Raw genomic sequence first — 17,984 nt, 5'->3', positions numbered from 1 at the left:
ATGCTAGGAGTATGAATGAGTTTAAGGTTCAATATGATATTATGCTTGCTGAATAAGACCTCCCAAGATGAATGTTGACTCCATGTAGGTTTGTTATAATAATATTTGAAAAGATGGATGTCATTTTGCAAAAGGGGTATTAAATTAAGAAAATATCTCGATAGTGAGGGCTTAATTGATATGACGAACCTAACAAATATGACACTTTCATGGCTCTATGTGTATAACAGTTTACACAAGGTTTAAATTTTATGCTGAAATATATGCAGAGCTATTACAATATATCAGTAATCAATGAGCTTTAAATTTACAGCCATTTCAAGCATTTTAAATGAAATGACATGAAGAATAAACACTTACGGTGTGTCATCACGCAGCATACGGAAGAGATCGTGTAACAAGTTTTCTTTGTCTGCTGTTTTTCTGTGTTGTTCTATAATGGAAGAAAATGTTTTCTTCGCAGCTTCTGTCTTTCTCCAAGGTGAAGATGGTGAATTGTTGCCAAAAACATGAATACCTAAGGGGGAAAAATATTTCACTAGCTTTATTAGGATCATTCATTGTGACATTCAAGGCATTACAAGACATTACAAGGGAAGATATCATCAAACTGTTTCCATGCCTGGTATACTTATTAATATTCAAATTACATCGATGCATTCATCATTTTCTCCCTCCCCCCTCTCTACCAACGCATTTCACTTACTAACTTCTGTACAAAAAATAGTAGAATTTCTACCTGGACCTACCTACCATCCTTTCCCAAAACATAAAAACTGAATGTATGAATATTTGTATAAGAGTCCTATATAGGTGTACCCTATTAATATGACACATTAGGTTCCAGACCACTATTGTGTAGCAAATTATTACTTTTTTTTCTCTACTTGTAGATGCATGTAATGGTTATAACATTTTGAAGCAGCCATACATAGTATGTGCGTAGTTAATGTAAATAAATGCTTTATTTACATCAATTACACAAACCAAAAAGTTATTTTGAATATGGTATTTTAATGGAACACACCTACTAATTTAGTCATCTCTCTCTCTAATGGTGTGGCACTTTTCACTTTATTAAGAAGTTTGTTTCCATAACAAGAGTAGTAAATGATAAGTTTAGCATGTGGCCTATCTCAGTGTTAGATACATGATTGTCACTAAATTTTAATCATTTTAATCTTAGAATGTGATGTAATAGGTTTACGAGTCTTCTTTATTTCAGTGCAAGCAACAATGCTTTTATTTTTATCTGCTATTATCAACAACAATAAAATATAATAATAGTTATAAATAAACAGTTTATAATTCACTGAAAACACTGAAATACAGAGAGATGCAGTGAGGCAAAAACATCTTAGAGTCCACAAAAACTGCAGATGGTTTGATTCATACAGTGTAATTTCAATGAACAAATGCAACATCACATAAAGGCATTGCTTATAAATAAAAATTGCAAGCAGCAATTTTTACTGTGTAAAGATTCTTCATTAATTGCATTACATCATGTCTTTCCATTTAAAGGGATCAGCAAATAGTTTTACATCCATTAAAGCTAATGAAGTTTCTTTTAATTGGTGTAATACAACTAATTGCAGCTTCTCTTTTAGATGAATTTACTAAAACTAACCCCTATACAGGAATAGTTTAGCAAAAAAAAAAAAAAAAAAAGTGGCCATGAAGTGGTCACCTGGACGGTAGTCAACATCATGAGAAGAAGATATATGTGGAACTGCAAGGCCCTGGCAGTTCCACTGTTATGAGAAAAAAGAAGGGAAGCTTGGAGCTATAGCATGGAATAAAGAATTAAGTGGAAAAGAGATCAATTACTTGGCTCAAGAACTGTTTAACAGCAGCAGCAGTGTCTGAATGTATTCCAAAGAAGGTTAAATAAGGTAGCTGTGAAATCAATGAACGAAGAGAGTAAGCATGCATTCTAAAAAAAAGACATTGTGGCAATAATTAAGGCATTGTGAGTGATAATTAGGAATACAAAGAACAGGCTGGGAAGGTGACTTGCTGAATAAGGACAAGAAGCAATTAGCCAAGAAAAAGAAATCCTAGACAGATTTTTGATATGTGGTCTATAGAAGAGAGAGAGAGAGAGAGAGAACAATTATGGAAGATAGCAGAATGGTGACCACTGCAGAGGATATAGTTGGAATAAAAATTAGTGCTTTATAAAGATATTTCATCCTCACGAGTGTGACGTTGTGTAGTGGGAATAGAGGAGTTTCTGATGTGAGTAAGCAGAAGATGTGTGAAAAATTAAGTAAACGATGTTAATAAAGTGGTAGGATTTGATGACATATAACTGTGTTTTAAGGAAGTTAATGACAGCTTGACATACTTATTTAATAAATTGTGCATTGGTTCCAAAAGAGTGGAAAGTAGGTGAAATTGTTCCATTTTACAAAGGAGATTATAAAGCAGAGTCTGAATTATAGTCCAGTCTGTGCATTTGTATCTGGAGTGGTTAGTGTTGGAGAGGTTAGTGAGAGAGCTGGGTTCATAACTGCAACAAGCTTTGATAGTCAGCATGGATTTTCTAAAGGAAAACATGCATATAGTGATATATTTAGATTGTGCTAAAAACTTGGTAGATTACCACACAACAGGTTGGTCAATTATATTGGAAAGGAAACTGGCTGGCCGACAGGTACAGCAAGGTGTATATGAGAGCAGTGTTTGTTTTGGAAGAGGCAAATCACCAGTGGTATGTCCTGGGAATCTGTTTTGGAGCCAATGCTGTCGAGAAAAGCTTTAAACCTCTCCCAATATCAGTAATATGAGGATGTGCTTAGTTACTTTGCTTTGGTTAGTTGACGATGCAGAGTCGGAAAGAACTATGAGGAGTAAAATAGATGTAAGGAGGATTACAGGAGGATTTGAATAGACTGTGTGTGTGGGGGGGGACAAGTGGGATGGAATTATCAGTTCAGTGTTGCAGTGAGGGTTTAAAATTTGGAAAGCACAGATGAGAGGTATGTAGTTGGTGGGAATAGCTTACAGAAAGTAGAGGGGATAAAAAATAATTATTATTATTTGTGACACCTCCAAGGAGTCCGAATACTCATTGCGAGAGGACACCTACTGTACAACTCCCCGTCTCCACCACACCTGTACTACCAATCATCTACATCACTGCCATATACTGCCCACCACCACAACTAGTATTTTTTGTCTGTAAATTGCGTTTCTGAAGGGCCGATTTGTCTGCATGCGGGATGAAAAAATCGAGTTTCCGGGAGAAAAAAACCCTGTGACCTCCGTATGAGATCGGCTAACTCACCTTTAATTGAAAAGGCTCATATAAAGATTCCTCCCGTCATGACGGAAATCGAATTTAGGCCTTTTCTAATCAAAGGGTGCAACATGCCGTCATTCTTCCAGTTGCACTACGAAGGCTGGTTGACTAAAATCTCCATATTAGAATGGAATTTTGGCAATGATATGCAGGACATCATTGTATGAAGGCCTTGATCACATTGCATATGGATCAGTGTTCACAAAGGGTCCAGAGACAATTGACTAAGGTGGCTTCTGTAATTTTGGGATATGAAGATTGAGAAAATAATCAGAATAAATAAACATACCACAAATGGTGAAGTAGTAAAACATTGGAAGATTGAAATAGAATACAAAAGAATAACAACAATACCTGAGAGAGAGAGAGATAAAAAAAAAACAGAGCCATTCTTAGAACATGTTTGTTTCTAATTTAGAATATGGTGTGTGTGTATATATATGTATATATATAAAATAAGACCCATGCATATATAATTTTGAAGCACATTAGTACAAATGATGTGTGTTAAATGTAAATTATAAGCAGTGAATTAAAAACAACAGTATTTCTAAATTTTCATCCAGAATTATGGCCAGATAATTACTAAAAAAACACTGGCAAACAGATAATCGAAACAATAGTCATAACAACAAAATAATTAAAAATTAATTTTAAAAAATGACAAAAAAAAAAAAAAAGGAAAATCACCAGGAGAAGATTAGGCTCAGAATTATATCACTATGCAGGAAGGAGATTTAGAGAGAGTCTTATGTTTTTAAAATTTGTTCTACAGGAAATCTACCAAAAGAATGGAAAAGGGCAATAGTAATGCCTGTTTAACATTTTTCTTAAGATAATAAATGGGATCTTAAATAGAGACATATAAGCATTCTGAATTCCTGTTACAAAATATATAGTAGAACATTTAATAAAAATCATAAAAAATATTCAGAAGACTTTATTCTAGATACAGAATGGTTTTAGCAAAAGTTATTAATGTATATTAATAACTTTGCAGGGGGATATTCAGTTGTTTGCAGATGATGTGAAGCTGGGAAAGGTTATTAGTAATAGTGCAGATGTGGTAGCACTGCAAGAGGATTTGAATAAACTAGACAGATGGGCAAATGAATGGGGGTCTCGGTTTAATGCAACAAAATGTAAGGTCTTGAGGTTTTGAACACTTCATACTCTATTGGAGGAGTCATACTGGAGGAAGTAAGGGAGACAAGAGATCTGGGGTTGATGACTGATAGAAACCTGAAATTCAGGGGACATATTGCAAGGTGGTGAAGGTAGCACAGAGGATTGCTGCAACACTGAAAAGGATGCTGACCTACAGAGATAAAAGAATTATCATTCCGTTGTATAAGACCCTGATCAGAGACCACACTTTGACTATTGTTCTCAAATTTGGTCCCCAGGATTTGAAGGGGATAAATTAACTGTGAAAAGGGTACAGAGGTGGATAACGAAGATGGTTTCAGGACTGTAGAATGTTAGTCATGAGGATTGGCTGAGAGAATGTGAATTGCAGAGTTTGGTAAATATGATTGAGACTTTTAAACTGTTGAGAGGTAGTTACAGGGCTGACACTGTGGAGTTATTTTGCTTAGCAGAACAGCGAGAAGGAGTGATAAAGAAGGGCCATCCCTGGAAGTTACGAAAGGAAGTTGTGAGAAAGAGGGTGAGGGGTGGTTTCTTTGCATGGAGGGTTGAACTATGGAATGCATTGCCAGGTAGAGGTGGTGAGAGCGAGAACCATCAATGAGTGGTATGATAGACTTTGTGTTTCCTAGGTAGGACCTCCCGCAATGAGTCTTTTGACTCCATGGAGGCCTGAATAATAACAATGATAATAATAATACAGTAGTATCTCGCTAATCCGAACCTCTTTAGTCCGACCCCCTCCAGTAATCCGAACTGTGGTTTGAAAGAAAAAAAAGGTTTTATTACGTATTATTATATTTTGTGTACTATTATTTTTATTTAATAATTATTATTTTAACCATTATTATTTATTTTATTATTATTACACTACAGTATTTTTTTTTTCATACTGTGATTGTACAGTTACACTGTAGGCCTATTTTGATTTATTGTGTGTTCACGCTTGCTTTTTTTAATACTGTACCGTACGTACTATATTGTTGGCATGAATCACCACTGTCGAGAGTCATGGATAAAACTGTGGCCTTCTAGAATTTACGAAGATAACTACGGTGATACACAAAAAGCGGAAATTAAAAACGTGCATAATTTGGTTAAAAATATAAATCCAAACGTTGAAATTTCACAAACGGAATGGATTACAGGTAGAACTGAAAGTGAATTTGAAATCAAATCAGATGCTGAAATTATAAATATGATGCTACAGAATGAATTAGAAGATGATGATGACAATAAAGAACCCGAAGGGAAAAAAAAGTAAAACATGGAGAGGCAGTTGACAGTTTTAATGTGTGTATAGAATGGGCTAAGCTGAATGATACACCATTCCACAAAATTTTATTGCTAATGCAGCTCCGAGAAGAAGCATTCGAAAAAAGTTTAGCTTCCAAGAAGCAAAAGAAAACCAGTGACTTTTTTACAAAGAAATCAAAAACTTTTTTTTGGTGTTTTTTTTTTTTTTTTGTGTGTTGTGTACAAGAAAGTGATATTTTTTACATAAATTAAGTTATGTACTGAACAATGCAATTTTATTAAATCAGAATCCTCAACATTACAGGTACACACAAACTAAATTTTTTTTCTAAAATAAACTTGTGTACTGTATTATTTTTTAATTTTTATATTACAGTAGATTTAGCATATTTTCTATCAGTTACTTCATTTATTTACAGAATTAAATTGATGTACCATTAGAATCTGATTATTTTTGTCTTAAACGCTAGTTATTGTTGTCTCTTGGGAGAAAATTCGCTAATCCAAACGATCATGGTTTTTATTAGTTCGGATTAGCGAGATACCACTGTATATCCAGTTTTCTGTTTGGCATTAACAAAAAAAGAAAGGAGAGGAAAAAAAAGCATTTAATTAGGTAAAAAGAAACATTAATAAATACATCTTCAAAAATTATGGAAACAACTATGGTGTTAGAGTAAAACTTCAGTTTAATATAAACAGAAATAATCACTCAACATTTCGACCTTCGCATTAAGGTCATCATCATTTGTATACACATACATACAAATACAAAGAAGCATGCTACACTACAATCTACATATGCTGAAGTTACATTGATTTGGTCAAAGCTTTGATGGAGTAAGGTTTTTTCCCACCATAGGTCAGGCCGGTAGTTTTAATGGTTGACCAAATCAATGTAACTTCAGCATACCATGAAGATTGTAGTGCAGCTTGTTTCTTTGTATATATTTGTCTACTTCAGATGATGACCTTAATGTGAATGTTGAAACGTCGAGTGATTATTTTGGTTTATATTAAACTGAAGTTTTACTCTAACACGGTGATTGTTTCCATAATTTTTGAAGATATATTCTGATCACTGTGTAAGAATGAAGGAAAAGAAAACATTAATCAACATATTACAAAACCACTGACAAATACCATACCATATAGCATTCTAATAGCAATTATACACTTAGAATGGGGATAATGAAATACAGGTGGAGTGAACACTAATCATGGGGAGAAATAAACCAAGGAGTTCGACAGAAATGTTCTCTATCAGAAACTCCATTTATTATATATATATATATATATATATATATATAAAATAAATTGTTCACAATATATATATATATATAATAATAATAAAATAAGGGAAAAAAACATCCAAGCATTAATCCTCTGATATACTCCTTTTTTGCTTTATTGCCAGATGATAATTACAAATTTACAGATTTTGAAAATAATCATAAAAAATCTATTTGAAATGTAAAAGATATAGTGGAAGATTTTGGAACGATAATATCAACAAAATATCAAAAACAGTGGCTTTTAAAGATTAGAATCCAATTAGAAATAAAATAAAATTTTGCAGCAGGTTAATTTGTTTGCATATTTAAGATACATGATTTCAATTCATATGAAGATGAAAGAACATAAATATGGAAATTACAAAATACCTAAAACAAAAGGAATGCAATAAATTCTGTTCTTAAACCTAACCTGGTACAAGGACAGACTCAAAAGTTTATAAACACTAGCTTTATCAACATTACTATATGGAAGAAATTTGGACAATAAAACGAAAAAGCAAAGATTAATAGCAGCTGAAAGGAAATTTTTGATAAAAAGCAGCAAGATATATCTTATTTATCAAAAGAAATAACAAAATAAACCAGTAATCGGTAACAGAGAAAAAGAAATATAAACAATTGATGGAGCACATGAAAAAGAATGCAAAAAAAGTATTTCATTATAAACCATCAAGAAAAAGAATGCATGTCATCCATTGAAGAGACTTGCTAATGGCTTCTGAGGCTGAAACTGGCTATGATAATTATAATGATATTCAGCCTGTATCATCTCCACTGCTGGGTGAAGGCCTCTCCAATTGCAGGAAGGTTGGATCTACTTCTCACCATGTGAGAAGTAGATCCAACCATTTTGGGAGAGTATGTATAGATTCATAGACATCGATTCATTCATACAAATATACACATATTGAGAGAGTATGTATATATTTGTATGAATGAATCTATGAAGGTAAAAGACAATCCAAACATCCATGTCCTAGGTGGGATTCAAAACCATGGCCTTTTGACAGAGGCATAGCTAGGGAGGGGCGGTCAACCCCGGGTGACACTTTGAACCTTTTTTGAACTTTTGCAGTTAATTCTAAAATACAGTCTCGAGAACTCGTTTCCAAATATTGTAATACTACTGTGAATTTTCCTCACAATTGCTAGTTGTGAGAGAATTTTTTCTAAATAAAATTGATTAAGAATTACCTACATTACTATGAAATAGATGTCGAAAATGTCATCAACAATTTTGCCAACAGAAAAGCATGAAAAATAACATTTTAGAATGTTGAAATTAAAGTTTTACTTCAAAAATAAACATAGTGTTTTCATTTATTTCCCTATACTTTTTGTAGTAGTTTTGGTGTGTGTTGAGACGGGCAGCAAAAGCTCTAGCTACACCACTGCCTTTTGGCTGGATACTAACCAGGCCAGCCAGCTGTCATTAATAGTTCTAAATCCTTAAAATGCATGATTATGATGAAAGATTAACTTGCTGATCAGGTTAGTTGAATGGTTAGATAGCTTCTCCAGCCACCAGATTGGGGTTTCAATTCCACTATGGGTATGGAGATATCATTGCCTGGTATAAGACCACTCACTGCCCAGAATACTGGAGGCTTTTAGGGCTTGAACAAGTACCATATTTAGTCTCAAGATCAGAGCAGAATATTTAACATGTAATCCACCCACATTATAGGTACCCGTGTACAAAGACTAAATGCCTTTTGTAAATCTGATTGAGATAAAACAATAAATAAAATAAAATTTACTGATCCTTATGGACTAGAGGATGAGGGGGGGGGGTTTGTGATTAAAACCATAAATTGGAAAGGGGCCATTACCAAATAAATGTGGAATATTTTTTTCATAGAATGGACATAGATTAGAAGAGATCATCTCTGGATGCTGTATAAGGAAGATGTAAGCAGCAAAGGGAATTTTTTTTTCACAGAGAGAGAGAGAGAGAGTGGAATGCATTGCCTGAGCATGTGGTAAGTGTGAAGATAGTGAATGAGTTTAATTAAAGCAGTTTCATGAGCTGTGTGTGTGTGAGAGAGAGAGAGACAGAGTAGGACTTTCTACAATAAGTTTGTTGATTCTATGGAGAACTGATGATAAAGGGATATGTTCTGCAAAAAACAGTTCATTAAGCAAATTAATTATAAAATACAAATGCTCTCATTAATGGCCTCAGGCAACAAATTAGGAAATATATTCAAATAATTTGAGCTAAAGACTATGTAGTAATACCTACTTACCTTATGTAATGTCAACAAGCAATTTCATATATTGCACATTTCAGTATACCATATGAATTATATATCCAGCTGAAATAACAATTATTCATCTTCATGATGATGATATCCAGTTAGTACTGTCACTAACTGGATATCATCATCATTTCCTGGAAGATATGTTCTGCAAAAAACAGTTCATTAAGCAAATTAATTATAAAATACAAATGCTCTCATTAATGGCCTCAGGCAATAAATTAGGAAATATATTCAAATAATTTTTATTTGAATTCCTTACAATTTGATTAATCTTAAATCTTCTTCTGAATCAATCTTAAGTAGGGATTTCACATACACATTATTGATAAAACTCTAAATTGCAGATAATAAATTGGTTTTGGAACTTTTGGTTTAGTTTCAAATAATTTGTAAAATTGCAAATAGACATTTGCACAATTGATTTTGGATGTCATGTCAGAGTATAAAAGTATCAGATATTTGGAAGGCCACATATATTAGAAAATTGGATATGTAACTCATTTTCAACACAACTGCTATCGATTTGACAGCACATCCTCCTCAACCACCATCCTCAATATCAAAAATTTGCTTCTTATTCTCTTGTCTGCAACACCCTTGTGCAGCATCCAGGGATAACCTATTACTCACTTCTCTGCACAGCAGTTCTCCTATATCAACCTGATAAGCCCCTCTTGACAACTGATAAGTCTCAAAATTATCCCCTCTTTTTGCTAGCTGCCCTTCCATGTGAGGCAGCTGTTTGTGACAGAGTGTACCTCCCAGTAATGGTACTGTCCCTGTTCATTCTTATGCTTTGCTATGCTTTTCTTCCAGAAATGTTGAGTCCACTTCTGAGTCTTTTGTCTTTTTTTGCTATCCAGAACGCCTTCACTGGAATGCAATATTTGTTGTGCAGTGCAACCCAAGGATATTTGGAAAGGGAATCCTGCTGGTCTTTCATTGCTTTGGCTTCTGCTTCTGGATGATCCAGCCAGGTTCAAACAGTTAGCAGGCTTGCTTGCAAGAGTAAATGATGTAGTAACTCTCCTTCCCCATGGTCAAAGGACAGTGCCCAAGGTAGCTGTAGTGCCAGTATGGTATCTAGTATAGCCCTGGTGTTCTGCTCCCGAGTGCAGATGGAAAGCAGGTGTTCATAGTGTGGTTTCATGGGGGGATGGGAAGCTCTAGTGCTGATCCAGCTTCCTCCTGAGACTTCATGGTTGAGAATTTAGAGAGACAAAACACACGTGTTAAGAAAGTAACAATTGACGTTTCGACCCCTGTATTGAGGTCATCATCAGAAAAATACATATGTATAAGAAAACAAGCTACCTACTCTTTCTCTACAAAGGTAAAATGAATCTAAGCTGCTTACAAATCTGTTATCTAGCCTGACCTCTAGTGAAAAAGAAAGAAAAAAAAATCGAAGTTTAAAAAAAATAATAAAAAATTTAAAAAAATAAAATAAAGTTTAAAAAAATTACAAACAGAACTACAATAAACATTCCTAAAGTCCTCTCATATTGAGATTTCCTTCTGGGCTTATTCCGGTTGCTATAATGGTTGCAGATGGGTCCTCCACACTTTTGGAATGATTAGTCCATTTTTGTTCAGGTTTGGATTGTGTTTAATCATTTCACATGCTTCTTTAAATTTCCTCTCAAACCAGGTTTTGGTGCAGTGTAAGGACTTGGTGCCTTTCCAGTTGATTCTATGGTATGTATGGAGTGCATGATCTGATAGCCTGGTTTTTCCATAATGGAGGTATTTAATGTGTCATTTGTGTTCTTTCCTGATTGGTATAGTGTGTCCTGTTTCCCCTATGTAGGGTAGGTTACATGTACATTGGATTTTGTAAACCCATGGTTGGGCCAGGTGTGGAAGGGGATCTTTGGAAGAACTGAGCAGACTTCTTAATTTTGTCGGGGGTTTGAAGGTAGTCCTGATGTTGTATTTGTGTAGTGTTCTATTTTTTCTGAAATGCCCCTGACATATGGTATGGATATAGCATTCTTAGAATCTTTTTTGTTTTTGTGGAGGATCTTGTGAATTGTTTGTTCATTATAGCCATGTTTTATAAATGTATGATTAATGATCTCGAATTCCTGGTTTAGAGTTTACTCATTCGAGCAAATAGGAGTCATAAGCTAGTCAAAGCTAAGTCAAAACTAGGAGTCATAAGCACCCTCAAACACAGAGCACTAACTATTTGCTCGAATGAACAAGCTCCAAACCACGAATTCGAGATCATTAATCACACATTTATAAAAAATAGCTATAATAAAAAAACAAAAGATCCTCCACAAAAACACCACTAAAAACAAAAAAGATTTTAAGAATGCCATATCCATACCACATGAGAACATGATCAGAGGTATTTCAGAAAAAATAGACAGAACACTACACAAAATACAACATCAAGACTACCTTCAAACCCCTGACAAAATTAAGAAATCTACTCAGTTCTTCCAAAGATCCTCTTCCACACCTGGCCCAACCAGGGGTTTACAAAATCCAGTGTACCTGTAACCAACCCTACATAGGGGAAACAGGATGCACTATACCAATCAGGAAAGAAGAACACAAATGACACATTAAATACCTCCATTATGGAAAAATCGGCCTATCAGAACATGCACTCCATACACACCAGTGGCAGCTGGTGAAAATTTTAAGTGCTGCATATACAAAAAAAATTTTCTTAATCAGTAACGAATTTATTAATAAATAAATTTACATATTAAAAAATTGCTTTATTAAAAATATTTCATCCTCACCATGAACAAACACCAATAATAAAAGTTTCGTATCAATAGCAATGACAAGTGCAAACGAATATCGGCATTAGATCGCAGTGCATTTGTTTTGTGTAACAATAATTAAAAAAATATAATTATTTCCATATTTTCAACAGTGACACTCATCATAATTCAGCCTTGTATCTATAATAAATAAATGTTATTTTAACAAAATAAAATAAGATTTACAAAAAATAGTTCACCACGAAACGCGCACCAACAATAAACGTTTCATATCTCACAGAAATAATGCACGCAAGCTTATGATACACTGCCCAAGTGGCAGTGTATCTAATGATGTAACATGCAATGACAAGGTCAAATGAATATCAGCGTTAGATCGCAGTGCATTTGTTTCGTAATCTAAAGCGTTAATCGAACAATTCCAATTATTAACTATTCAATCAATGTCAAAACATAAGCTGTAACCTTTAACATGTTGTATTGCATTTATATAATGTTGTAAGCATTGTTATTATTTATAAACACAAAAAATTTAAATTTTTCATTTTTTCCTTGGGAGTGCTGCACTATCACAGTGCTTATGTACGGGCTGCCACTGATACACACCATAGAATCGACTGGAAAGGCACCAAAACCTGGTTTGAAAGGAAATTTAAAGAAGCATGTGAAATGATTAAACACAATCCAAACCTGAACAAAAATGACGAACTAATCATTCCAAGAATGTGGAGGACCCATCTGCAGCCAGAACAAGCCCAGAAGGAAATCTCAATACGAGAGGACTTTAGGAATGATTATTGTAGTTCTGTTTATAATTTTTTTTAACTTTATTTTATTTTTATTTATTTTAAACTTCGATTTTTTTTCTTTCTTTCTTTCTTTCTCACTAGAGGTCAGGCTAGATAACAGATTGATAAGCAGCTTAGATTCATTTTACCTTTGTACAGTACAAGAGCATGTAGCTTGTTTTCTTATACATATGTATTTTTCTGATGATGACCTCAATACAGGAGTTGAAACATCAACTGTTACTTTCTTAGTATTAAGTAAAGTATTCATTTTAACAGGTGTGTTTTGTCTCCCGAAATTCTCAACCATGAATGCTGACCGCTGTGTAACCTTAAAAGAAAGAATTCCTCCTGAGAATGAAACATTTTTATCCTCTTGTCATCACAGACCCTCAACTAAGTTCAAAACCCACTGGAAGATAAGAAGAAGAACCATAAGAAATGAAAAACATGAGAGACAGCAACAAATACACGATTTTTCTTAATCTTATATTTAACAGGAGAACATCCACTTGTCACCTGTCTTCATCCAGAAGGGCAGAAAAAGTTTGCAAGATCTTAAAAATCAGTCAAGAAACTCCTGTTATTTGACAGTCATACTGAAGCAGCACCAGAGACACAATCTGAAAAACTAATTTGTGCAACATCACCTGGGGGAATACCAATCAGGATCTCCCACAAAACCTTTCTGGAGGTGCATTATCAGAATGGAACCTTGATGTTCCCGATGAGGAGATCTGCTCTGAATTGAAGAATAAAGGTGATAATAATGAGCAGAATCCATATACATAGGAATCAGCACCTGGTTCTCACACCAGGAACATGATCATTACATTTAACACATTGAAACTACCAACATCTGTGAAAGTTAGTTCAACCACCCAGTTAGGCTTTACATCTTGATCTGGTTACACTGCCTTGTATGTCAGAAGTATAGTCATTTCCAGACTTCTTGTGCAGCTCTGCCATCTGTGCTTCATGTGGCAGTAAATATCATGAGTGCAAAGGCAGTAAGTACATAAAACCAAAATGTTCTAATTTTGTGGTAGATCATTCAGCCTACTGCAAAGCAAAGGTGGAAGGAAATACAAAAATTAATATTAAGCTCAGTATTCCTATCAGGAGGCAGAGAGGCTATATACCAAAAATTAGCAGCATATAGTAGTGGTGTTCAACTTTTTTTACTACGCGAGCTACTTTTCTATAAAAGTTATTCAGCGATCTACGCTCTTATATAGATCATGTTCCCCCAACCTGATATCTGGTTATGCACATAAACAACTAAAAACTTTATTTGTGTATTTAAAAATTTATTTATCACTTTTAATTTTAATACAACAAAAAAAACAACAAATATATTGGAATAAAATATTTATTTCTCTATTTTGGAAAACTAAAGTTAGAAAAAACAACAGATTGATTACAAACTCACAGGAAATGCTGGTTGGTTAAAAAAAAAAAGTTAATGTGAAATTTGGCATTGTTTGGACCTCGCAATATTTTCAGAGTCAAGTTGATATGAAGAAGTGGCCAATCGCAGATAATCATCCAAATGATCATTTGTAATTTGGTTTCTTAACTGATTTTTTATGATGGTCATATTTGAAAAAGTGAATTCCGACAAGTATGTCGATCCAAAACAAGACAGAATTTTTCATGTGCATACTTCCAAATGACTTCATTGTTTATTGATTTTAAATGTAAACTATTCTGAATGTTTATTATCTCAAGTTCTACTTGAGCTTGGTTTATATCAAACAGCCCACTAATTTTATTTGAAATTTCTGTGATGTTCAAGTTTTCTTGAAATGGATTATTGATAAAAGATACAATCATTTTAGTTTTATTAAAATCTTTAAATATTGAATTTATTTCTTCCTCAACTAATTCTATTTCACGAATAAATTCTTTTAAATCATAGCAAAGCATTTCTTGATTTTGTTCAAAAAAGTTTAATAAATATGGGAGATATATAAATTCGCGGTCATTTATATTTTTCTTTAATAACAGTAAATATTGTTGGAAAGTTTTTATTGAACGTAACATGTCAATTAAATTTTTATCTCTACCTTGTAACTCTAAATTTAAATTGCTTAAATTCGTACAGAAATCTACTAAAAATGATAAGTGTAACAACCATCTTTTATCACCGAATTGTGGATAAATATCTCCTTTTTCATCAAGAAATTTTTTATATCATTAATTAATACAAGAAATCTTTCAAAAAATTGTTGTACAATAATGTCTGCTGAGCCAGCAAACATTACTGTACAGCAGAAGTTCCCTATCATCATCTGCCTGTAATTTAAATAACCGCCATTGCAGGGCTTTTCCTCGAACAGAATTTATAATTTTAAATGTAATATCCAAAAACATCTTTTGTGTTTAATCTTTTACTACACAGTACTTGTTGGTGAATAATACAGAGGTACGTTAAAAAATCTGGATATTTGTCATTTTTACATAATGAAATGAAGTCTGATTTATTACCTATCATTGCAGGAACACTATCAGTAGCAATAGACACAAGTTTAAAAAGCAGAAGTTTGTGTTGTTTCACAAATTCATCAAATGCCAAAAAAATGTCTTTTCTCCTAGTCCTTCCCAATAATGGTATAAGTTTCAAAAGTTCTTCTTTACTTGAATGATCTTGAAATACCATGCGAATAAATACCGTTAACTGAGAAATATCAGTGAAGTAGTTTGATTCATCAAATTGTAATGAAAACGCAACACACTGGTGAATGTCTGACATTAACCTGGCCTGGAAACTTTTCTCCGGCAATTGGAACTCATCCTTTTGGAATTTGAAATCTTGAAACATGAAATCTTGCAGCCTAGAAGTAGTCTCTTTCTAGCGACGTCTCGAACCGAGAAGCTCCTTTCTGGAAGCGGGAAACTCCTCTCTCAAGCAATGTGGATCCGGGCAGTCTCTCTGACGGTGACTCTGGACTGGGCGGCCTCCTCTCTGACAGCAATTCTGGAATCGGGACCCCTTCTGCTTGCTCCAGTCCCTTTTTATTAGGCCTCCTCTGAGATCTCGCATGAGGTTTGGCAACCCCTAAAGAATTGGTATGAGTCTTTCATCTTAAGTTTCAAGTTCGGCATGCCTTTTGTTCTCCTCCGCTTTCTTTTGATTGTAAGTTGCTGGCCATCGGAAGGTTGTTTGAACTCTTTCTGACTGACTTCGGAGATGTTTACACTTAGAGCCTGCAAGCCTTTCTCATACAAGTTTCAATAACAATCTTTCTAATGCTGCCATGTACAGCTTCGGCAACAAAAACATTGCCTTTGTTTTTAACACTCCAATGTATTTTTATTAAAGCAGTGTATACAGTTAGCTTCAAAAGAGTTATTTACAAAAACATCTAATACAAACTATACCGAGACAAAGTTTATTTTTTTTACAATATTCATATGGGACCTAACCTAAGTAAAAAATCGATGTAATGTGCTTTGGAATATTTAATATTTAAGCTACAATCGAGTTTTTACACTTTGCTTAAAATTGTATTTACTCGGCTCGCTGTTTGACTTCCACTGATCCAAATTAATTCATTTACCTGGACTTATAAGAAAATTACTGATTTGACAATTTTAATGAAAAATAAATAAACAATAGCAATACACTTAAAGCAAATTAAAAATATTACAAAATAATGATAAATAAAATATTATGTTTTCAATTTTAATTAAATTTGTAAGGAGGAATACACAAGAGATCGACCAAAAATCGCTCTCGCGATCGACGGGTTGAACACCCTTGACATATAGTGATAAATCCTCTTTTACACTGAGAAGGCAACTGTAAATAAAGTGTCAATAGGAACTTTAACTGCATATGTCCACCCCACTTTCTCACAACTACAACATATCTGAACAGTAAGATATGTTTGCTGTCTCTAAAGTATATCCATTATTGTTTGTTTTTTTTTACTAGTAAAAAAAAATAAATATCCATCAATAATAAGATGGTCATTGCATTTCTCCTACAAGAAGATAAAACAATTAATATACCTAGGTATATTAAATTAATATAAACAGGTATATTAACTGACTTCAATTTGAAAAATCTTGAATGTTTTTCCTGAAGAAGAAGAAATCATTAACACTGGGCATCCACAATTCTCTAGAAAGAAAAAATCCATGGCCAATGTAAACAAGACCTACAACATCAGAAGCCAAATGACTACATCAAAAATAACATTTCTACAAGAGAATTGTCTTGAATTCTGTCAAAACATTGAAAACATCAAGGCTCTCTCTCTCTTGCATAAGTATAAGCAACGTGCTTTTGCCTGTAGGAAACAGCTGAAGCCCATTGACAATCCATTATTATGAAATGTAGCTGTTATTCATAAGGACAGGATAGGAATGGACCTGTTCACAGATGAGTTATCATCCTTGTGAGCAATCCTACCTCCTTCCAGCAGGTTCCAATTAAATACTAATGTAGAGGCAGTTTGCATCCAATTCATAGTCAGATCTGTTATAATAGTATGCTGCATCTACTTACCTCCTGCTAAAGATATCTCTCAGAGGATACTCTGCGGGGTAGTGTGCATACTGATAAGGAAGAGTCATAGAGCATCTGCTCAACAATAGTAATCACTCCCTCTTCAACACAGGAAGTAACACCCTCTTCTGTATACTTATCTGAACATTTGTTTAAATGTCTGCTCACCTTCGCTTTTCCCACTATTTAGGCGAAAAAATAACTTCTATATACACATATCATAACTGAATTAGAAACTTTTATGCAGATGTAGGTAATTATTATTATTATTGCTGATACCTTCAAGGAGTCTGAAGACTCATCGCGGGAGGACACACCTACAACTGTCTCAACCACTACATCAAACCTCTACTACAAATCATCTCCATCAACGCCATCTACCACCCACCTCCACCACCACAACTGGTATTCTATGTCTGTAAACTGCGTGTGTTCTGAAGGGCCGATTTGTCTGTATGTGGGATGAAAACCCGAGTTTCCGGGAGAAAAACCCTGCTACCTCCGTATGAGATAAGCTAACTCACCTTCGATTGAAAATCAAAGGTGAGTTAAATGTCACTTAGGCAGTGTATATGATAAATGTCACTTAGTATTTTGCATATAAGTATATATGCAAAATACTCGGTCATGTGCATCACCACATATTCTATGCAGCTATTTA

The 17,984-nt window shown here is 34.0% G+C and overlaps 1 protein-coding gene across 1 annotated transcript in view; it reads right to left on the bottom strand.

Annotated features, from left to right (window-relative positions):
- The window catches only part of LOC150098011 (transport and Golgi organization protein 2 homolog), a 140,046-nt gene that overhangs the window by 54,027 nt on the left and 68,035 nt on the right, over positions 1 to 17,984 (bottom strand). The window contains exon 5 of the mRNA XM_090406655.1: positions 361 to 517. Coding sequence (XP_090262781.1) covers positions 361 to 517 — 157 coding nt within the window. The remainder of the gene's footprint in view (positions 1 to 360; positions 518 to 17,984) is intronic.

The sequence above is a fragment of the Typopeltis vanoorti genome, chromosome 16 (assembly GCF_054136105.1).
Source record: "Typopeltis vanoorti isolate ZY-2024b chromosome 16, IOZ_Tvanoo_1.0, whole genome shotgun sequence".
Taxonomy (NCBI): domain Eukaryota; kingdom Metazoa; phylum Arthropoda; class Arachnida; order Uropygi; family Thelyphonidae; genus Typopeltis; species Typopeltis vanoorti.
The sequence above is the reverse complement of the archived record's forward strand: the minus strand, read 5'-3'. Positions and strand labels throughout refer to the sequence as shown.